This window comes from Oculina patagonica, chromosome 4, assembly GCF_052425735.1.
Source record: "Oculina patagonica isolate OP01 chromosome 4, crgOcupat, whole genome shotgun sequence".
NCBI lineage: Eukaryota > Metazoa > Cnidaria > Anthozoa > Scleractinia > Oculinidae > Oculina > Oculina patagonica.
In genome coordinates this window covers 47,783,686-47,806,662 of record NC_135761.1, presented here as the reverse complement: position 1 = coordinate 47,806,662, position 22,977 = coordinate 47,783,686, and the positions used below count along the sequence as shown (strand labels likewise).

General features: G+C 38.7%; 2 protein-coding genes across 3 annotated transcripts in view; both read right to left on the bottom strand.

Moving 5' to 3' along the window:
• LOC144652511 (uncharacterized) overlaps positions 1 to 20,409 on the bottom strand; it is a 78,650-nt gene extending 58,241 nt beyond the window's left edge. The window contains exons 1-10 of one of the 2 annotated variants that reach the window (XM_078512534.1): positions 20,288 to 20,408; positions 19,683 to 19,838; positions 13,385 to 13,475; positions 12,881 to 13,119; positions 11,108 to 11,254; positions 9,633 to 9,723; positions 8,041 to 8,258; positions 7,054 to 7,206; positions 4,791 to 4,881; positions 4,060 to 4,298 (exon numbers count right to left, since the gene is read on the bottom strand). In XM_078512534.1, coding sequence (XP_078368660.1) covers positions 4,060 to 4,298; positions 4,791 to 4,881; positions 7,054 to 7,206; positions 8,041 to 8,258; positions 9,633 to 9,723; positions 11,108 to 11,254; positions 12,881 to 13,119; positions 13,385 to 13,475; positions 19,683 to 19,838; positions 20,288 to 20,363 — 1,501 coding nt within the window. In that variant the 5' untranslated portion in view covers positions 20,364 to 20,408. Of the gene's footprint in view, positions 1 to 4,059; positions 4,299 to 4,790; positions 4,882 to 7,053; positions 7,207 to 8,040; positions 8,259 to 9,632; positions 9,724 to 11,107; positions 11,255 to 12,880; positions 13,120 to 13,384; positions 13,476 to 19,682; positions 19,839 to 20,287 lie in introns of both variants that reach the window. The other variant, XM_078512535.1, reaches the window with a different exon arrangement.
• On the bottom strand, positions 589 to 2,788 carry LOC144652650 (protein FAM3B-like). Its single transcript, XM_078512728.1, has 4 exons — positions 2,453 to 2,788; positions 2,046 to 2,136; positions 1,464 to 1,684; positions 589 to 751 (listed from the first exon to the last, which is right to left on the bottom strand). The coding sequence occupies exons 1-4, from the start codon at positions 2,589 to 2,591 to the stop codon at positions 744 to 746; spliced, it is 459 nt and encodes a 152-aa protein (XP_078368854.1). The 5' UTR covers positions 2,592 to 2,788; the 3' UTR covers positions 589 to 743.
• Positions 20,410 to 22,977: the final 2,568 nt, after the last annotated feature.

The window sequence follows — 22,977 nt, the reverse complement described above, 5'->3', positions numbered from 1 at the left end:
AGAAAAAAAAAAGAAAAGGAAAAAAAAACGGAAAAAAAGAGCCGTTTTTGGGTAATTTATTTTGTTTTGATGCGCGAATGTATTTATCCGGTGAAGAAAAAGATGAAAACAGCAAGTGGTTTGGATATGACTTTTGTGATACAAAAGAAGTGCTGTTTTTACTTGGGATTTCAGTGGATATCCAAACTCATTAAAATGATTTACTAAGCCAATTTTAATAGTCTTTTCCGTTCATGAATAATTAATCATTTTTAGAATATAAGATGGAAGTGGGAAGAAAAGGTCAGTCAAATTTGTCAGTGCTTTAAGAAAGGTAAAAAAATCATTCTAGTGTATTTAATCAAAAATCTGCACAAATATGGTAGATACTTATTTAGCTTTCTGAATTAAAGCAATGTTAGTTTGTGTGCTACCTTACCGTGGTTTTCGTAAAAAAAAAATGTTTCCACTCTGTATCCGAATTCGCAGAATTTATTATGAGCGCTAGCAATCGTTTTATGCTCTAAATAAACATCATCTAGTCCGCCACTTTGGCCCGTATTTGAAAATAGTTTATCGATGAGTACGTCAGTAAAGAGACCACATATATTTTACCCAACACATTTGATTTTATTTCAATCTGAAATGGTTACAGGATCTTCAACTTATGAGAAAAAGAAACTGTAAAACCATGTATCACTTCTAATGTCATCTTCAGTAAGGACCTGTTTTCACTGCCATGAAGTGGAGGCTGTAACTATTCTTTAACGCCCTGAAATAAAATTAGATATACCATCTTGATTATAGTGGTTATACAAAGGTTACAATATTATTATATTTAACAATTAGACTGCGAGCTCGAGATTTTAGCCGATTCGCTCCTCGCCAACTATTAAAGCGGCTACATACGGATAACAAGAAAGACTACAGAAGTTATATATCTAAATCACTTCAAAGCTAGAATAGCTAGGTAGCAAATGGAGTATCTTGAAATATTCTAACAATATGTTTAAAGCCCGTATTTCTTAATCCGGCTCTAAATTGGTCTCAGTTGTAAACAGCCTGGCTCCTTTTATTTTTATTAGAACATCTAAGGTATTCTGCTGCCTTTCTTAACTGTTTTGAGCTGTGTCTCATTTGAAAATAAATTTGTACTGTACATCGCCACGTTTTGGCGAAACGGAAACCCAGCAATCTTGACATTAACATTGGCTCAACTTCTGAATATTTACTGCTTATTTAAGTTCCTTTAAGGATCCTTTTCTTCAGGCGGGAAATCTAGCTACATCTAAACTAATTGATACACGAAAGGGTTAAAAATCTTTAAAAAATTTCTAGACTGCGGCGAGTTATCAGTGGAGGATATGTTTAAATATTAGTTCATTCTCCGCAAAGCAAACAGCGCTGAGTCAGAAGAGCAGTTAAATAATGCACAAAGACCTGGAAAAATAAAAAGGAATCTTAAAAACGGTCTTTAATGTTACCTCCTTTGATCGTGACCAGCAGCACACTCGGTCCTTTGTAGCGCTTGTTTTGCACTTGGCTCACCCAAGAAGGTAACGGTGAGCCCGCGAATCCTGCCAGGGAAAATGAACTGCGAAATTCCAGTATGATTGGCTCTTTAGCTCCCAGTCTCTTTAGCGCACCGATTGCGTCTAAGCCAAATGTATCTGCCGAGTCTTGAACCGCGACAAGCACAATTTTGCTAAAAAAAAGAGATATAATATAATAAAACATGAAAGTCCCATCAGTTTGTTGAACTGTTTTCAATACTATGCCTATTAATTGTATTACCCAGAGATTTTAGGCAGGTCGTAGTTGACTTGCAATGCCATACCGACTACTCATTCAGTATTACAGGATTTGCGTGAGCGCATTTGTATCGGACAACTGCCATCTCAGATTCAAACTCGGGAGAGGCTTAGGGAGAGAGAAAAAGCGTCCGTGGGAGACTAAAAATGGATTATTATTTTTAGGATTCCTGCGACACAAGTATGAATTTTGGCTGTTCAACAATCTGGTAAAACCGTGTCGTTGCCCCTTTAAAGCGGTTTGACTGTTCTTACCTGCCAGTTGTACCATTAAGAAAGTGTGCTAAACTTTCTCCAGCTTTCATCACACCATAGGTGTCGAAAGCTCTGGCCTGCAGGAATAGACCTGCAAAAGTCACAAGGAGAAAACCGGATATAAAAAGTTTCTATTACGATTAATAAAGAACAGGCAGAGATTGGTAGCTTTTAATAAGCCCAATTTCTTTAATTTTCCATTTTTTTATTTAAAAAAGTGTCGCTCAGATGCGAGCAATTTCTTCTATAAACGCAAATTTTTTTCACTTATATAGTTCAATTTAAGAAAATGTGTTTTTTGTAACCAAAGCTGAGCAGGTATACTTCATTTTGTCTTGTCTTCTTGGATTTTTAAGGCAAAGATTACGAACCAATTACTCACTTCTGAAGTTAACGAGATAACACACCTTGCTCGGAAAATACGGCCACGTTAAAGCCCCTTTTGTGAAGCGAGTAATCTTGATTGTTGACTTTAATGAAAGCCATACCGCACCCAGCAGTCTTCCCTGGATCGTCACAGCCTTCACTACGGAGGTCAACGTTCATTAAAGAGGCTGAAAGGGAAACATAGACACGATAAATGAGCTGCTGTTTTAACACGCTACTACTACAACTGCAAATGATACTACCACTAACACTGCGACTGCTACTGCTACTGCCACTCTACTGACACTGCTACTGCCACCCTTATTGCCACTGCCACTACTACTACTACTACTACTACTACTACTACTACTACTACTACTACTACTACTACTACTACTACTACTACTACTACTACTACTACTACTACTACTACTACTACTACTACTACTACTACTACTACTACTACTACTACTACTAATGCCACTACTACTGCTACTGCTGCTGCTACTGCTACTGTCACTGCTACTGTTACTGTTACTGCTGCTGCTACTGTTACTGCCACTGCTACTATTACCGCCACTGCTACTATTACTACTACTGCTACTGCTACTGTTACTGCTACTGCTACTGCTACTGTCACTGCTACTGTTACTGTTATAGCTACTGCTACTGTTACTGTTACTGCTGCTGCTACTGTTACTGCCACTGCTACTGTTACCGCCACTGCTACTATTACTACTACTGCTACTGCTACTGCTACTGCTACTGCTACTGCTACTGCTACTGCTACTGCTGCTGCCACTGCTACTGCTACTGCTACTGCTACTACTACTGCTACTACTACTACTGCTACTGCTACTGCTACTACTACTACTACTACTGCTACTGCTACTACTACTGCCACTGCCACTGCCACTGCTACTACCACTACCACTGCCACTGCCACCGCTACTACTACTACTACCACTGCCACTGCCACTGCTACTACCACTGCCACTGCCACTGCCACTGCCACTGCCACTGCCACCACTACTACCACTGCCACTGCCACCGCCACCGCTGCCGCCACTGCCACTGCCACTGCCACCGCTGCTGCCACTGCCACTACCACTGCTACTACCACTGCCACTGCCACTACCACCGCCACCGCCACTGCCACTGCTACTACTACTACCACTGCCACTGCCACTGCTACTACCACTGCTACTGCCACTGCTACTGCTACTGCTGCTGCCACTGCTACTGCTACTGCTACTGCTACTGCTACTGCTACTGCTACTGCTACTGCTACTGCTACTGCTACTGCTACTGCTACTGCTACTGTCACTGCTACTGTTACTGTTATAGCTACTGCTACTGTTACTGTTACTGCTGCTGCTACTGTTACTGCCACTGCTACTGTTACCGCCACTGCTACTATTACTACTACTGCTACTGCTACTCTTACTGCCACTGCTACTGTTACTGTTACTGCCACTGTTACTTCAACTACTGTTACCACCACTGCTACTGCCGCTGTCACTGTCACGGTTTCTACCACTGCTACTGCAACTATCATTAATTTCTTCAGTTGCCACTGTTACTACTGCTAGTGGTTCTGCTTCTCGTTAAACTGTTTCTGCAGCTGAAAAAGTTATAATATTCTTACGTGGTTGACTACTTTGTTTGAGTGGAATTCGCAAAAAGATCTCACTGGGTCCCTCGTATCTCTTTTGCTGTTCTTGTGCGGTCCAAGAGGGCTTGCTTGGTTGTGCGTAACCAACAAGAGCAAATGAACCTCGAAAATCTTTCAGAATAGGATCCTTCGCGCCCAGTCTCTTGAGAGCATTTATAGCTGGTGACACGTAAGTTGACCCCGAGTCTTGAATGGCCACTAGAACGATTTTCCTGCAATTAGAGAGAGTTATATTTATCAAGACATTTCTCTTTCCAGTTGCTCGCCAGAAGCGTTGAAGTAAATTAAAAAAATATAGCAACGGAAATAGACTATATGCAAGTATGGCTGCCATGAGTTTTGGCTCCCAGAAGAATAATTTGTCAACAGAATTAAATTACTTTACCTTAAAGATGACATCAAAGCAAATCAGTGTATAAAGTTTTAAGACAATAAGTTACAGGGATATTTATATGATCCGAAACATAAAGCGAGGCTAGGTAGGCCAGGCTGATTATTTCCATACACATCTCTTTAATTTAAAAAATGATTCACAAATTTTCAGTCGACTTTAAACCAAAATAACTGAAACTTTTTAGGGTAGCATGTAATGCCATATTATTTCAAGCGTTACAATCAGCGTTTAAAGAAACTTGACCAAAAAGCAGAATTCAATGGCAGTCATTTTTTCATAGGGTCTATGACGTTTCAGCATTGGCACATACGTTCCATTAATGGCGTCCAGGTAGTCTCTCAATTTAACACCACTGGAATTATCTCCATGCGTGTCAAACCTTTGTGACCCAAGCACTGCTCCTGTATCCAAATGAAAAGTACTTTTCAATCTTAATAATAGCTGATTACAAATAACCTTAAGAGGCTGTCTCTCTGAAAACTACCCACCTAAATTCATGACAAAAAAATTTTGCTTTTTAAAGTACTTTACTGGGGCAAGACTAAATGATTTTCTTGCTGCGTTAGGAGCCACTGAATATTTTGCCCCTTGAATAGAAGGCATTGAATATTTTCCCGTTGCAGCCCCGCAACGTCTCAAAAAACATAGGCACGCTAAGCGTGCAGTAGTTATTTTTTAAATTTATGGGGTGGCTTGGGGTGAAACTGGGTGATTGTCCTGTTGGGATGGTTTATGCCTTGGGTTGAGGTATTTGTGTATGGCGCCCCACGGAGTCACTTTTTTGCACATTTTTACATGCATTTTGATACATCAGAACTGTTTTATTTAATACGGAAATTTTCATCATTTGATTAAAAAACAAAACTAATTCAATTGTCAAAATGTCACAAAATGGCACGTTCTTATTCTGTTTAAAGCGGTTATTTTGTTGCTAGCTTTGTAGCAACCGTAACAGGTTACTTTTGTTTGTTACTTACGGAATACTTTTGGCTTTTTGCCAAACACTGTAACATGATACCGTTGTTTTTAAACGAACGTAACACGATAACCTTTGTTTTTCTTGAAAAAGCCACGTCTCCATATAGACATTGAACGAAAAGTACTATAATAAACGAAGTAATAAACGAATCAACTAAAAAAACCACTCTCTTCGCAAAAGTTCTTTAAAGCGCAGTACGCCTGGAGTATTTGTTCCCTGTCAAAACTGTTCAACAAAGATTTTCGTTCATTTACAACGTAAATTCTATTCAACAAACAAGAACTAATTGAGTTATCAAGTTGTCACGAAATGGCACGCTCCTTTTCGGTTTTTACTATCGATCGTAGTTGCTTTTAACAGTTAAGTTACTTGTACCGGTTCATTAAATGTTTGAACGAAATGTTTTACAGTTGATTTGAGTTTACTTTGGCCGCCCGCTTTGCGAAGTTTGTTGGGAAATTGGAAACTTTGTTATGAAGTTGCCAATTACGGTGCGAGTTTGCGAATCAAATTGCAAACATCGATACAAATTTCCCGACTTCGGCCCGACTAAACTTTCCAAGTTTGGTAGTTGAGGAGAAACAAGACATGTTGCTCGAAAGTCATGGCAATTTTGAACTCCAAGATTTTAGAACTTGTCAAGGAAAGTAGCTTGAAGTGCAAGACAACGTTTCGCATCAGCGATCACGCAAGTGATTGGCCGATAAATAAATTTCATACATGTAGAAATTTGGTCAAATTTTATTTTTTTTGTATGAAAACACATATTTAACGATTTCTGTGAGGCATAATCTTCACTGTCTTCAATTTCAAGTCTTCTGCGTTTGAAAACCGGATGAAACTGGATGGTTTACTCATATGTAAAATTGATTTTAATCGAAGCCGACGCGACGCGACAGGGAAGACTAATTTGTTCGAGACAACATGTTTACGGCTCGCTGAACATTTTTTAACGTCGCTGAACGTTTTTTATTTTTATGACATTTGTTTCCAACAGTTTAGCGTAGCAAAGCCCTTTTTGATAAAATAACTACAGAAGGATTTAATAAATTCGGGTCGAAGTTGGGAACTTTGTATCGAAGCTCACAATTTGATTCGCAAACTACGAATACGTTTCAAATCCATGATAATTCACAACTCACCAATTAATCTTTCAACGAAAACGAACTGCGACACGCTGCGACACATAATTTCGTCAGATTACTTCGCCTTTATAAACTGCAATTTGATTGGTTCTGATAGTACCTGAAATCTGATTGGTGTGACAAACAAACATACTTCACTGATCCACTGACCCACTGACCCACTGACGGAGTCACGGAACATCGCGCCGACCATATTTAATTTGTATCGTTTGCGAAAATCGGTTGGAGACAGCCTCTAAAGACTTTTAAGATTCTTAACAGCCTTTCATGTTTGCCTCTATTTCAAAACTCTCCTTTTTGTTGTTGTTCCACCTTATTTGTACCCGACAAGTATTTCATATGATATGAACATGAAATAAAATTAATGTGAATCTTGAGCCCGAAAGCTGATAAAATGGCTTTTCTGATAGATAATAAAAAAATTATTTTACTTTACAGCACCATTTTACCTGTTGTAGCGTCCACAGTGACCACATTGTGTCCCCTGCCGTGAAGAGAGTAATCAATCCCATTCACCCTGATGTAAGCAATACCACATGTACCAGGAGTCATCCCTGTATCATTACAACCTTCGCTTCGAATGTGAATATCCAGGAAGGAAACTACGTACAAGAAGCGAAGAAGAATATGTAACCCCATCATCACTGACTGACGAGACTTTAATCGACAAAACGATTATGTTTTGGTCACAACTCGGGTTTACAGATCACCTCCACGCAGAAGTAAAAAAACAGGTACCGCATTGTTTATAGGGTATCTTAAAAAAAACCTGGGTATAACCTTTCGATAGGCTTATAATAATAATAATAATAAAAATAATAATAATAATAATTTAAAAAAATATATATAATCAACAATAACTTTATTTCACAATAATCATTAAAAATGTACACACATCGATAAAAAGATACAGAATTAAAAATCAGCCGTTAAAAAGTCAATAAAATATCTTTGCAATAATAATAATAGTAATAACAATAATAATAATAATAATAATAATAATAATAATAGTAATGATAATAATTATAATAACAATAACAATGGAAATAACAATAACAAAAATAATAATAATAATAATAATAATAATAATAATAATAATAATAATTAAATATTAAAAAATAAATTTATTTCACGCAATCATTAAAAATACTGTACAAGCACCGATAAAATAGATTAAGAACTAAACAAGCTATATAAAAAGGTACAATGTCTTTGTATAAGCGAGAATCGAAATTTGAAATTAAACTTTTCCTATATAATTTCCTTTTCCTATACAATAATAATAATAATAATAATAATAATAATAATAATAATAATAATAATAATAATAATAATAGCAAAAGGGAAGGACAACTAAAGGTGTAAAACACAAACAATAACATGGAACAAAATGGAAGCGAATTTTTGAACACTCTTTCAAGTAACTAGATAATTACCTCTTTTAATCGCAACCTGCAACACAGTTGGTCCCTGGTAGCGCTTGTTTTGCACTTGGCTCACCCACGAAGGTAACGTTGAGCCCGCAAAACTTACCAGGGCAAATGAACTGCGAAATGCCAGTATTGGATCTCTAGCTCCCAGTTTCTTTAGTGCGTCGATTGCGGCTGAGCCATATCGAGCTGCCGAGTCTTGTACCGCGACGAGCACAATTTTGCTAAAAAGAGATATAATAAAACATGAAAGTCCCATCAGTTTGTTGAACTGTTTTTAATACTATGCATATTAATCGTATTACCCAGAGATTTTAGGCAGGTCGTATTGACTTGCAATGCCATACCGACTACTGACACATTCCGCGACGAGGACGATTTTACTGAAAAGAGATAAAGTAAAACATCTAGATTCCCGTCACTATGTAAAAAAGTGTTTTTAAAACATGATTTGCACATTCCTTTTTTAGAGTATTTAACATGTTATACATTGACTTTCAGTGTCATGTCGACTACACGGTAAGTATCAGTGGCTGGTAAAGAGGAATCGATTTAGAAATGTATACATAACTTCAAGGACCCTACGTCTTAAAACTGATAACTCGGTTAGTCTGAAAGGTAAGGCACGAAAATTACTGAATGCAGATGGAATTGACAACATCCAGTCTAACATGCATTTTGGTACGTTTTAAAAATTCGATAATCATTCAACCTGATTTTTTTCAAACGGATCACAGCAAAAAGTACACACTAACCATGCAATCAATATATAGATATATTTGCTTCAACAGGTGTGCTTGGGCCACATGTGGTAAAATTAGTAGTGTGTGCCAGGGCTACACAATAATATTAAAACTTGTAGGGTGTCTCCGAAATGTCAACCCCCCGAGGAAAACTATAATTTTTCGTATTGTACATTATAGATTTTAGATCTTTTTTAATTACATTTCAGATTTTTTCCGCGTCTCATTATTTTGCTTTTAAACAGACTTTTAAGATTCTTTTAATTGAAGGGTTTTTATCACGTGCACGTTCGAACGAGTTTAATTGTATATAAGCTTATGCCGGGACCGTGGAGCCGGAGCTGGTGGGGTGTGGGGCTTTAGCAACGCAAACGTTCCGAAAAAAAAAGGCTTACTTAGAGAAGAGTCTCTAAAGCCCACTAATCTAAGTTACTAGTCACCCCCCAATAGTCTATTTTACAGTTGCCTGCCAAGTGACCCGGCCTTTGAATAGTAGTGAGGCTGAGGGTGACCCTGCATTGATACAAACCTCCCTGCTTTATCATGTAAATGCAAACTATTTAGCATCAAAACAACATGATTTACACAACAAAAGCAGTGAGGCCTGTATCAAAACAAGGTCACCTCCAATCTCACTTCCATTCAAAGGCCAGGTCACTGAGAAGACAACTGTAAAATGGTCTATTGGAAAAATGCTCCGCTTTTACTGTTAAGGGTGTTACGTGAACAAATAAATTAATTATTAACTTATTACTTAATTACTTACCTACTAATCTACCTACCTACCTACCTGCCTGCTTGCTTGCTTATTTACTGACTGACTAAATTCTGCAAAAATAATTTGACTGTACTTACTTGCCATATATACGGTTGAGATATTTCGCTAAACTTACTCCGGCTTTCAAAACACCATGCGTGTCAAACGCTCTGGATTCCAGGAATAATCCTGCAAAGTAACAAGAAGAAAAACGAAAAATCTTTTCCTTCCAGATTAATGAACCCGTCAGAGATTGGCAATATGTTTTCAGACCAAAATACCGTATTGTCGCGTTTATTTCAAACTTAGCCTGGTTGGCCCGGCGTTTATTTGATTCTTGCAGTTAATTTGAACCTGGTGTTCATTAAGCAAGGTTTTTATGAATTAATTTTGACAAATATGTATTCCGCTAACATACCAAGAGCTTTTAAAATATACCTCGAACATATCACTGATGGGCCTATTTTCAACTCCACCTTGAAGACCCGGCGTTTATTCTGTACCCGGCGTTTAATCGAGAAACTAAGGTATGTCAACTTTTTTTGAGTGATTTTCAATTCAGGAGTACAGCAGGACTTGTTTGTAATGCAGCTAACCAATGCATAAGTAGTACATCATAGAATGATAGATATTAATTAGATATCTTAAGATATCTTATATCCTAAATTATATATGCTTAAAACTTCAAAGGCGCGGACTTGTACCATTGGCCTTCGCTTGGCTTCAAAGTTTTGAATTGAACTGAAGATGAATAACATAAGTAAGGAAACCCGTTCAAGCTTTTAATAAAACTCAAATCAAATATAGTATCATACACTCGCACTTGCAAGACAGATTTTAGGTTTAGACAAAATGAAAATAAAGATTTTCCTGCTTAATAATATTGCTCTAGTAAATACACGCGTCTGATTGGTTGACGTAAAAACAAATTATCTCAATTTGTATCGCAATTAATTCAGAGTTACGCGCCAAAAAACGCGGCTGCACCACTATCACATTCGTTTCCAGTCTACTTCAGTCGTGGCTTCCTTTCTCAGGAATGAAAATTGATATAAACGATGAAGGTTAAAGGCCCTAGTTGACGAATTTAATCGGGAACAGAAATGAGGAAACAAGTAGGCACTGAGGAACGATTTTGCGTTGTGTTTTAAATCAAAGCCAAATAAACAAAGCTACGTGGTAGGGACGCCTTGCACATTTTGACTCGCGTAAACATAAACATTTCCAGAATCCAGAAGCTCGCATTTACGAGAAAAAAGAAACAAAATAGATAAACGCCGAGTAATGATCCCGAACCTCGCTAAGTATCTACGGTCTGAATCCGGGCAAAAATTCTCGGAATAATCCGCGTTCCACTGTTTTTGAGACACAAAATTCCGCTCAATTTATCTAAATGCAAAAGTCCGCAATCAGCTTTTAAAACCCAAATCCGACGACCCGCGAATCTATTTATTACGGGTCATTACGCCCACTTTATTTTGTCACCAGAGATGACTAGTACGTTATTCCACTCGGATTTGTTAGGCAAAAATACTTACCATTTGCTAACTTTGAAGTTAACGAGATCACATACCTTGCTCGGTAAACACAGCCACGTTAAAGCCTCTTTTGTGAAGCGAGTAGTCTTGATTGTTTACTTTAATAAAAGCCACACCACACCCACCAGTCTTTTCTGGATCGTCACAGCCTTCACTACGGAGGTCAACGTTCAGTAAAGAGGCTGCAGGGAAAAACAGACACGATAAATGAGCTGCTGCTTATTGCATGCAACTGAAAAGGGTACTGCCACTGATTGCTAATCCACGGCCACGGCCTCTGACCACCACCACAGCAACAACTGCCACAACTGCCACTGCCTCCACAACTACTACTACTACCATAACAGAGCCAGCGGCAATAACAACAACAAACTTTCCGACAAATTGCGGACAATTCTGAGCGGACAAGAAAGGGCACTCTTACCCGCTTGGGTAGGCAATCACAACGCAGGGTTTACAAAGCTGTTTAAACATATTGCGAATCATTGATGTCAAAAATCAATCCTGAGAAAACAAAGATAGTGATTTTTTAAAAAATCAATGTCCAAGGAAATCCGTGAAAACCAACTTTAGCAAACGTTTGTGGGGAGGAATGTTGCGTGACGACACTAAAAACGGCTGCGAGGGAGACTACTTTAGCATAGGCATCAAACCAATTAATTTCGTTCAACAATACACCTATCTAGGTAACTCCATGTAACTTCAACAGAAAACATTACTTTTAATTTAACACTTGATCACTTAAAAGAAAAAGCCTTCTGTAATATACAAAAACATACACTTCAGTTCTTAGTAGACTTACCCGGATACTGCATTCCAGATTATTAACACAATAATATTTTCTATCTTAGGCTACAACAGTAAGATGTACACTGAACAGGATTTAAAACGTAGGGTAGTTCCTCAACCAAAAAAAATCATCTTCAGTTTTGTAAACGCTACTAACAGATAAACAAAGCCTCTAACGTTGTTTGCAGAGCTGAGCCTGGAAGATTTCAACACAATTAAGTATCACAAAAAACCAAAAAGTCATGAAATACCTTGTTTATCTTAACAACAACGATAATGCTTCTATCGTCAAACAATCTTTTTACAACAACTGAGCGAATTCTCGCGCACTGATTGACTAATTTTCATTGTCAATAATAGTATAGACGAGGCGAGAATTGTACCCGAAAACTAGTAGTTTTCAATTAGAATATCATCTATTATTTATCGGTTGAAACTTAAGAAACCATTGCAACCTGAGGAAAGATGAGGATGTTTATTGAGGATTCATCCCTGAAAATCGGCGGTGAGCGTGAATGTGTGCTGTCAATGAAATTAAGAAGCTGAACCGCTTTTTAGCGGATTATGTTGTGAACACTTTTCACTGGATTAAAGATTCGTTGAATAAATCGAATAATCTCTTGTATTTCTGGCTGTATTCTAACCACCTTTTAATTAAAGAGCCCATGATTCAGCGACAAAATTTAGATTCTTCGGCCGTAATCGCGCATTTCTTTCCATTGTTTCAAAATTTGCTTTGGCCTTTTGTTATTGTCAAAAGAAATTGACATCAGTTTTCTATATGCACTCCAAGAACACCCCAAGAACACTTATCAGTTTTTAATGCCTCGTTCCTGTTATTGATGATAAATTCCGTCCAAACATTGTCAAAGTTTGTTGTAGATCCACGAGCCTACTACTACTGCTGCCCTACTACCACTACCACTATATATAACTACCGCCATTGCCATTGCCACTACCACAAACACCACCACCACATGTACAACTATAGTTATATATAAATATAGTAATATTCGTACGTGGTTGACTGCTTTGTTTGAGTGGAATTCGCAATAAGATCTCACTGGGTCCTTCGTATCTCTTCTGCTGTTCTTGTGCGATCCAAGAGGGTTTGCTTGGTTGTGCGTAACCAACAAGAGCGAATGAACCTCGAAAATCTTTCAAAATAGGATCCTTTGCGCCCAGTCTCTTGAGAGCATTTATAGCTGGTGACACGTAAGTTGACCCCGCGTCTTGAATGGCGACCAGAACGATTTTCCTGTAGTCAGACAATTTCGTTAATACGGAAGAGTTACATTTTATAAAGACTTAGCAAATTATGCTCCTAATAATATAATTATTTCCTCTTACATCAAAACCTTTGCCAATTGCTCGCTAGTGGCGTTTACTGTTCTGTTGCGCCCTTATTCAATCCCGATTTTTGAAGTGACTCGTAAAAAATAACAACTCGGAGAAGGCTTGAAAAAAATTGACTATAATAACAACAGAAATACAACAGATGACATTTAAGCATTGTCACTTACGTTCCATTTATGGCGTTCAGATAGTCTCTCAAGTTAACACCAGCAGAAGGAACTCCATGCGTGTCAAAACTCTTTGACCCAAGCACTGTGCCTGTATTTAAAAAAATGTCAAGGCGATAGTAAGACCAATTTACTTTTCATTTTAAATAGAGTTTCCCTAATGGTCGCGGGTCGCGGGTCGCGGGTCGCGGGTTTCAAGTCGCGTGTCGCGGGTTTTAAATAAGTCGCGGGTTTTGAAAAAGTCGCGGGTTTTGAAAAAAGTCGCGTGTTTTTAAAAAGTTGCGAGTTTTTGATAGAAACTATTTTTTCTCAGTAAAATTCATTCAAACAAATTTAAACTCGTTTTAGTCTGGGAGCATGTGTACTCCCGTGGGCTATTTGTGAAGAAAGCAAGCCACTAGCTTAGTTGTGTTCAGGGGACCTAAAATAACAAGAAAATTGATGTTGCCAACTTTGCAACCTGCACAGAGGCATTTTAAGAGGTGTTTTAAAAACTGATGTCAAAACCCCAACATGGAAACGAGGCTATGGATAAAACTGTGTCATATATTCGATAAACATGGCTCATAACCCCGCAAATTAAAGAATTTTTTAGGAATGCATTAATAAACGATCTAAACTATTGTTTTGTGGTCATGTGATCCCTTTGACATGAAAACGAGGCTCCCAGTAGTTGATCTAAAGTTGATAATACCCGCTTAATCGAAAAAAACTTTAAACAAAATGTGTCGCTTGTTACAAAGGTAAAAAACGTTCTTGTAAAGAAAGGTTATTGAGGAATATAATGCATTTTACTTGTTTAGTTATCTTGCACAATTGAGCTGAGAAAAACCACAGGCTACCCATCCAAATAATTTGAAGAACCTGTTTCCTTTTTTCAATTTTTTTTTACCTGATGTAAATACACACACTTGATACAAGATATAACGCAGATCTTGTTTCAGCACTGTACAATGGCTGCAAATTTCGAGCTACATCTAGTAGTCGAGATAAGACATTAACATGGGTATTTATCACTGGGAGCAGAATTAAGTTCAGTAGCAATTTTATTCAAAATCGCTGTCCAAATCCTCATCAGAATCAGATATGTATTCGTACTCGGCTTCATCATCATCGCCATCCTCATGCATGACCATCTCTCTCATCTTCGTCATCGTTGTCACCCCTCCGGGCATATTTTCGCAATCTTCTCCTGTGTCAGAAAAGCCACACAGGTCTGTGCAGCTCATTTCAGCCTTCCTACACTGGCAGCGCTTGGTAGTACACCTTTCCTTGACACATCTGCACCTCACAAGATGAATGATGGTCTTGGGTGCAGGGGGTAGTGTTGTTATGACTGGAATCCACGCCTTGTCCTCTTCTTTCCATTCCCAACCAAAGTCCTTCGGTGATGGCAAGGCTGAATTGGGGTTCCTGTCATTATTCCATACTAGTAACCGATAGTGGGTACGAAGAATGGCCTGATGTAATGCAGCTGATGTGGGTGGAAGCCGTTCTGATTTGGCTTGCTTCTTTGTGAAGAGCCACCATCTCAATGCTTTGACTGTGGAGATGTTTGTCTTGGGAAGAAAGAACTGGCAGACGAGCTTTTCTACCGCTTTCTGGGACTCGCTGCTTGGTAGATCATTTGTCCCGAGTTGTGACAATGCGTGAAATACATCTTCACTTGCTTCATTGAAAACACTCCAGCACGTAAGTTTCCCCTTGTTTGAGAATGCGCCTGTATTATCCGCTCCTGTTAGGGCATGGGAAGCTGGTAGTGCTGCTGTCTTTGTAGGGCCAAGGGCACGAACTATAGGCTGCAACTTGATCTCGCGGTGGTTCTCACCTTCTCCAGTCACAAACACTGTGTTCTAACAGAGTTCGGGATATCGCCTCAGAGAAAGAATAAAAAAACATCTGTGTCCGAGGAATGTATCCTGATTTCCGTCGCTCCACTTGCTGTGGCATTAATGGCGTGCAAGACGTTCTTCGTGTCCGCCTCTTCCTGGTCACTCTTCAGACATGACATGTCTTTCTTGCTTCCCTTGCATTCGCAACCGTAGGCTACCACAATCCAGGTTCCATTTTGTTCTGCATGCTCAACGGTCTTTTGGGCGAAATACTCTGCCAGCTCGTTCTTTGTGTAAGCATGGGAAAGCAGCTTCTTCATTGTGAACTTGGCGATGTGCCTGGAAGGCGTCATGCGGTAATATACTGGATGCTGGTTCCCCTGTCTCTTCCTGCGTGTAGCTTCCTTCGGGGATGATGGGAGATCGTATCGATCAAATATGAGGCGGATCTCATCACTGTCTCCATACTTTTCAAAGATGCGACAACTGAAGTGATCTGCGAGGTTGAAGCAGCTTTTGATCCAATCCGGCTTGTCCAGGGATTGCACTTCAGCCATCGCATCGATGATGGAGACTCTCATCCTTTGACTTACAGTCTCTTCACGTGCTGTTCCGCTCTCATCTGTATTGCCTGTCGCTGGTGTCTATTCTAGAATAGGCATCAATGAACTCTTGGTTGGGCAGTGCAGCATTTCTCCATCTGTAGCAAACATAGATCTTTGAACCACTGTAAATTCGTATGTTCCAGCAGCTTCTTGGATGTCAATCTCAGGTCAGCTTTTGCATATCACCATCATTCGTGCAAACAGGTTTCTGTCTTCTTGTAACTCTACTATTTGGCCGGCACTTGAAACCTTAATTTCTTCCCCATGGTCTTCCATGTCTGGAGCTTTCTTTTCTTCATCGGCAACCAAAGATTGATTTTTCCAGTCTGGATTCGATTTTTGACAAATGTCTCGAACAGTTTCTGGCCAATCTCACTTTGTTTCAAAAGATCTTCCTTTACTTTGCTAAGCATTACAACCTTTATCACAAGGTTGAAGAGATCTTTGCTCTGCTCGATAAAGGGATTTCGCGAAATCCTCCATTGTTGTTATTAACTGTTCTACATTTTTCTCTTCACGAGAAATCACAGAGGCTGACAATGTATGATGACGGGTTCCTTCCTTTGCCGGAGTGGTCCCAGCCATTTCTTTGGCGTCTTCAGCTAGATGGGCAAGCTCAGGAGCTATGAGGAAAAATTTGGTGCGGGCGTTTGGATTCAGAGTAATCCCAACTAGTCCTCCCGAGACTTTCATCGAGCGATTTATTTGCTCTAGGGCATGGTCCGCACCCAAAGCACAGAATGGCACATCCGGGTTCTTGTTGACGGCCCAGTTGCCTTTGCGGAACTCTTCGTAAATTTCTGGGTCTGATTCTGGTAGCATACTCGTTTCGGCCAAGCAGAGGGGAATCATTCTTGCGTAATTTTTACGGTCATGAGCGAAAAAAAAGTACAACCATGTAACCTGCAACCATGTAAGATGCAACTGCCAGTCCCCTGTTCGGACTGCTCTAATGAACTGCGTCATCTCCATTACCATTTGCATGTAATGTCGAAACACTTGAAGTTCTGAAATCTGGCTGTTTTCTTCCTCAAAGGTCTTCATTTTCCCGATCACAGTTAAGGAGTTTATGACCTCTTCCATTCTTGAACTAGCTATTTTGACTTCTTTCTTGGGGCTCTTGTCACAAGCACTTCCCAGCTGCCTTGCACATTCCTCGATTTGCTTAACCATCTGCAGATCTTGTTGAAATTAAAATGCTCTCTGGTATGGGATAAATAGTTTTTAAAACACCCCTTAAAATGCCTCCGTGCAGGTTGCAAAGTTGGCAACATCAATTTTCTTGTTACTTTTGGTCCCCTGAACACAACCAGGCTAGTGACTTGCTTTCTTCACGAATTGCCCACGGAACCTGATTTTTGAACATATGCTCCTGGACTATTTTCTTGGGAACTACGTTACAAAGTAGCCAATTACTTTGCGGGTTAAACAATCAAATTGCGAACTTCGGAACAAACTCCCCAACTTTGGTTCGGCTGAACTTCCCAAGTTTGCAAGTTGAGGAGGAACAAGACATGTTGCTCGAAAGTCATGGTCATGTCGGAAATTCAGGTGAAGAAAACATGACAGCAGCGGTAATGTTCCAGCGATTCCAGTGGCTAGATATTTTGTTGAAGTTGAAGAGCCTGACGTCGTTTCGCATGAGCGATCTGCCGATAAATAAATTATACGTCGGCTGAAATTTGGTCAAATTTAGCTTTTTATATACAGAAAATACATCTTTAAAATTTTTGTGAGGCTTTAACTTCAATGTCAAGTCTTCTGCGTTTGTAAACCGAATGAAACTGGACGGCTTTACCGATCTTCACGTGAAATTAATTTTATACAAATGCGAAAGAGTCAGACAATTTAAATTAAAAGTCGCGACACGTTTACGGCTCAGTTCTATTTTTATGGTACGTGTTTTCTTCCGATGGTTTAGCGAAGCAAAACCATTTCTGTCAACATAACTACACAAGGGTTTTTAAAATCTGCGCCAGTTAAAAATATTTTAAAGAGTTTTTGCCACAGAATACTAGTAAAATATATTTATCAACCATACGCGTTCAATCGCGAATACTTTGGTTCAACTTCATGATCGCTCGCGCGCAACGTTGTTTTCAAACTTAAAAGCTTGATTGCAAATCATGCAATGTTTGATACCCAATTTGAACATGTTTTTTTTTTCAGGACGTGATGCAACGGACGGTATATGTAATCCTTATACTTACTGTGGGTCAGAACGTTGATACCGACGCCGTGCTTGTTCAAACAACTATTTTGAAACTCGAGCAGCTAGAATCGCTGAAATATTTCTGCCACCACTTTGTAACGTGTCTCGTTCCTCCTCAACTTGCAAACTTGGGAAGTTCAGAAGTTCAGTCGGCAAAAGTTTGGGAGGTTTGTTCCGAAGTTCGCAATTTGATTGTCTAACTCGCAACGTTACTTCGTAACGTAGTTTCTAAGAAAACGCGATCATTTTAAAACCGGCGTCTTTGCAACCGGTTTAAATTTGTTTGAATGAATTCTACTGAGAAATAAATGCATTCTATTGAAAACTCGCAACTTTTTAACAACACGCGACTTTTTTTCAAAACCCGCGACTTTTTCAAAACCCGCGACTTATTTAAAACCCGCGACACGCGACTTGAAACCCGCGACCCGCGACCCGCGACCATTAGGGAAACTCTATAAGGCAGGGTCACTGCATGTGTTGTGTTCTTGGGCAAGAAACCTTTCTCTTATACCTTATTATAGGAAATTAACGCGTCATGAAATTAACGCGAATTTCAAACTTTCGCGTTAATTAAAGTCGCGTTAATTTTTGTTAACGTTAATTTCCGCGCCGTTAATTAAGTGGAGCGTTAATTTTCATGACGTTAATTTCCATTATTTTAGCCCCAATTTTTCGTTACAGTCCAGATGTTCTTGACTCCAAGGAAAAAGCATTATTTTATCTGCCACTATCATTGATACTGTGAAGAACGCTCAAAGTCGAAAAAGTACCACGAACATTGTTTTCGTTTAAGATTACACGCCTACAAGTGTTGAAATAAACTTGTTTCTGTTGTGTACGTCGCGTTAATTTCCTTCATTTTGAAATGTTACCCTCTCTTTCGCGTTAACTTCCTATATTGGGAAGTAATTTTTCCTTCAATTCGCGTTAATTTAAGTCGCGTTAATTTCAAATACCTTAATTAACACAAGCGTTAATTTCCTATAATAAGGTAGTGCCTCTCTCCTTCCAGGTGTATAAATGGGTACGGGCGACATAATACTAGTGGAGGTACCCTGCGATGGACAAGCATTCCATTTAGGGGGGAATAGAAATATTCCTAGCCGCTACAGGAACCGGGATAAGCCTGCCTCGTCCCCAGGCGCCGATTGGCCGGACGTTGAGGCGGTAAGGCGGGAAAACAGGGAGCGCGGGGATTGATGGTTAGGGAGCGAGTCCGCTTCCCCGTCCGCATCAGGCCCAGAACGCCAAGCGAACCGTGCACGTCAGTCCCACAACACCAAGCGAACCGTGCACGACCAAGGACGAGGACGCCTGGGGACGAGGCAGGGGATAAGCTCCGGCAAGTATGGACCACTTGGCTCGAGGATTTCCTAATATACGGACTTTAAAAAATGTTTAAAGGAGTTTCTCCTAATAATATTTGTATTTTATTCTGTCAAGAATAGCTACGACTTTTCATTGTTTTTGTCTCTCCACTTTTTTGAGATAACAAACAAACAAACAAACAAACAAAAACCATGCTTACCTAGAAGCAGAGTTTCGATTTACTAACAATAACAATGACTGGTGGGTTGCAGTTAAATTACGTTTTATTTATTTACTTTGCCGGATGATAAAGAAACAATCCCTATGCACTATTTTACCTGTTTTAGCGTCCACAATGACAACATTATGTCCCCTGCCGTGGGGAGAGTAATCTTTTCCATTCACCCTGATGTAAGCGATACCACATGTCCCAGGAGTCATCCCTGGATCATTGCAACCTTTGCTTCGAATGTTAATATCCAAGAACGATACTGAAAGAAGCGAAGAAGAATACCTTAATGTGTAAAATCCTATTATCAATCACTAATATTTTCGCCGACCCGTATTTCAAAAGACAGGTTACCCGTTATTCATTTTTCATTTAAAGCACATGATAAAAAAAAACACTAGCAAATACCAACAACTGCTCAGGGACAATGAACTTATGGGCCTTAGAATGAATGGTCTGGGCTCCAACCCTGTTTGGACCATTCTGTTATGTGCTCGAGGAAAACTCTTCACTCGCATTTCCATCCAGTAGTATAAATGCGTACCTGCCACGTAACTGTCACAAAAACCTAAAAAACCAAGTTATGCAAAGGACTAGCATCATCAAAGATGAGTGGCAATCTTCTTTGTCGCTTCATGCGGAAGATGTTAAGTGATGGGCAATCCATTGGATGGTTTTTGATTTAACCTTTTACAGAAAAGTGATATCATATTGCTTGTTCCTGTGAGTAGGTCACGGTAAGAATGATCACAAGAAAACACAAAATCTTCCAAGCTGCGATCAGTTCCATTTTGCAGATAATCTGAAATCAGGAAACGAGATTACAGTGAATATAGCTCCACCGCTGCCACGAGATTTTTGATTAGGCTTTTACATCTTTTCGAAGGGCTTAAAGAGGCTATGTCACGAAGATTTCGCAGATTTTTGGTACAAACTGTTCTAAAATAAGTGGTTAGCAACTTTACCCATGGAAAACATTATCTTTGAACATTTAACTGAAGGTATAACCTTTATTCGGGGATAGAAATCATACTTCGGCTATAAATATCAATTTTTTTAAGGCGCCCGGAAACAACTTGAAAACGTTGGCTAACGTTTTCAAAATGTAACCCATTTCCATCCGAGCCATTCGCAGCAAAACACGCTTTTAAACAGTTTTAGTGCTCTTAGCACTAAAACTACAATAGCAATTGTAAATAAAAATGGACAATTATTTTTAAGTTTCATACGACACAAATATAAATTTTGGCTGTTCAAAAATCTGGTAAAATCCTTGACATAGTCTCTTTAATTTGGCTCTTCCAATCAAAATCAAAGACGTGGCATAGGCGTTACGCAAGGTTTCCCTCTTTTGCCGCCAAGGCACGATATGACCGACTTTCAGATAAATGTGGATAATATATAAGTGATGTTCGCTAATTTTTCTTGGCAAAAGCATCGCATAAAAACATTTTACCTAACATCAAGAAAATCAGGTTTTTTGTTTAATCTCGCAAACCATAGTCCTAATCAGACTTCGGTATCGTGACCAGAGCGGTGATTTGGTGAATGCGTTGGATGAGGATGGCGTTTTGGGAAGCGTTCGGACCACTGCAGCAACTGTCTAGCAAAAGGGCAGACATGTTCACAACATTTTAAACAACAAGAATTAAATGCAATCGTTACTGCTTTTTATTGCAAGTTAAGATGGCAACAACGAAGCGACAACGAGATAAACTTACTAAAATATACACCACTAAGTGATACTGAACATTTTTCACTCCTGTCCAACTTTAATTGTTTAAAAACAATTAATGAGTCTGAGAGCTAATTTAAATCTGAGCTCTCGTACAACAAAAGCAAAACTGGAACTGATTTTTTTCTATTTCAACTGTCGAGAACCAAATATATAGATTAGCCAAAATTACACTGTATTGTATTCCCCAACTTATGCATATTTAAGGAATTATTTAAAATTCGTACAATAAAACTTATATTTTATTTTGTCCTGAGTTTTTATAAAGTTTCATCGAATTGACTATTGCAGGGGGGCTTCTGCTAGCTTTCGAAACAGAAACGGAGACGTTTCAATGCCAGAACCGCTTACCTCAAGTTTCCGCTTAACGCGTGAATTGATAGAAGGAACAAAACCTAAGACGTGAAACAGAAAGAAAAATCACATTAATTATATTTAAGATCAACACGTGTAAAGGATCAGCACTTTGAAAAAGCACGTCAACCGCAAACTTACACCAGATCTTCTTTGATTTGTTCTTTTCGCCTTTGAAGAGTAAATGAGCCTTTTGTTGAGGAGCGGTCAGCTCTGATACGCTGCAAATAAACTGTATGTTCAATCGTGTGTTTTCCCAATAAAGTAAAACCAACAGATCTTGGTTTAATCTTTTCGTGATGTTCTGTTTTCTTAAGGTAGCCACCTGGAGTATATTTACTCGTGAGATAAACAAAGTGACTGCAGAATTTGTGGTAAGATCTATCGTAATTTATATTTATGTTCTTGGTATCAAATCCTCGGTTCCAGAAGAGTTTATTTTAAGGTAACATTCGATAACAAATGTTTTAATTTTCTCATTTATTTCTAAAATTAAAAACATGAAGTGTATGCAGAAAATCGATTAAAAGCTAAATAACGAAATGAGCTTTTCTCTATTGTCATAACTTGTAAAGTGCCAGAGATTCTTTTTGACAACTATGAGAACATAATGCCTGTGTACATAAATTCATGTTAAACCTGTATGATGGCTTTTAACGATGAGTTTAAAAACAGACTGTGTTAATTTGCCTGACACCACTCTGTCTACAGTTTTCAAATCAAAAGAATATATGAATTTTTTACTCTGAAATCTTCATTTTCAAGTACAATATATTTTGTTCCTTAAAGGAAACTATTTTAGCGGTCCTTATATAACAAGACGATAGTGAAATATAAACTTTAATTCAACTTATTATCCTCTTCTTAGGAATAATATTAGTGTTTTAAAACGACGTATCTTGTCCTACTTTCCCGACATTGAGCATTATTCAGCTGTATGTCGTCACAACCTGTTTCTTTGTTTATGATTGCATGTGAATCAGCACGTTAGCGTGTCATTAAGGAAGATATAAAAAGAAAATATAAAAATTAAAACTTTAGATTGTTCTAAGCTTTAAACTTGTTATGTTGTCTTTAAAGAAAACAGAAAATGTTTTTAAAGCTTGTATGCACCAAATGTACCTGAAAATTCATGTCACTAAGAATGTTGATAATGTTTTAGGTCTGGATCACTGATGTGTTTGTCACATCAAAACAAATAGATTATAAGTGGTCTTTTATGTTGTGTTTATAATTGTCATCCTTGCATTGTTTAAAGAAGAACAAGTAAGACGTCTACAATCTACAACCATTAATCTTCGACTATTGTGTGTTG

Excerpts from the sequence above, each read along its gene's own strand:
- LOC144652650 (XM_078512728.1), bottom strand. The coding sequence starts at position 2,591 with ATGAACGTTGACCTCCGTAGTGAAGGCTGTGACGATCCAGGGAAGACT. Across the intron at positions 2,137-2,452 it reads GGCCGTATTTTCCGAGCAAG|GTCTATTCCTGCAGGCCAGA; the intron begins GTGTGTTATCTC and ends TGACTTTTGCAG. Across the intron at positions 1,685-2,045 it reads CTTAATGGTACAACTGGCAG|CAAAATTGTGCTTGTCGCGG; the intron begins GTAAGAACAGTC and ends TCTTTTTTTTAG.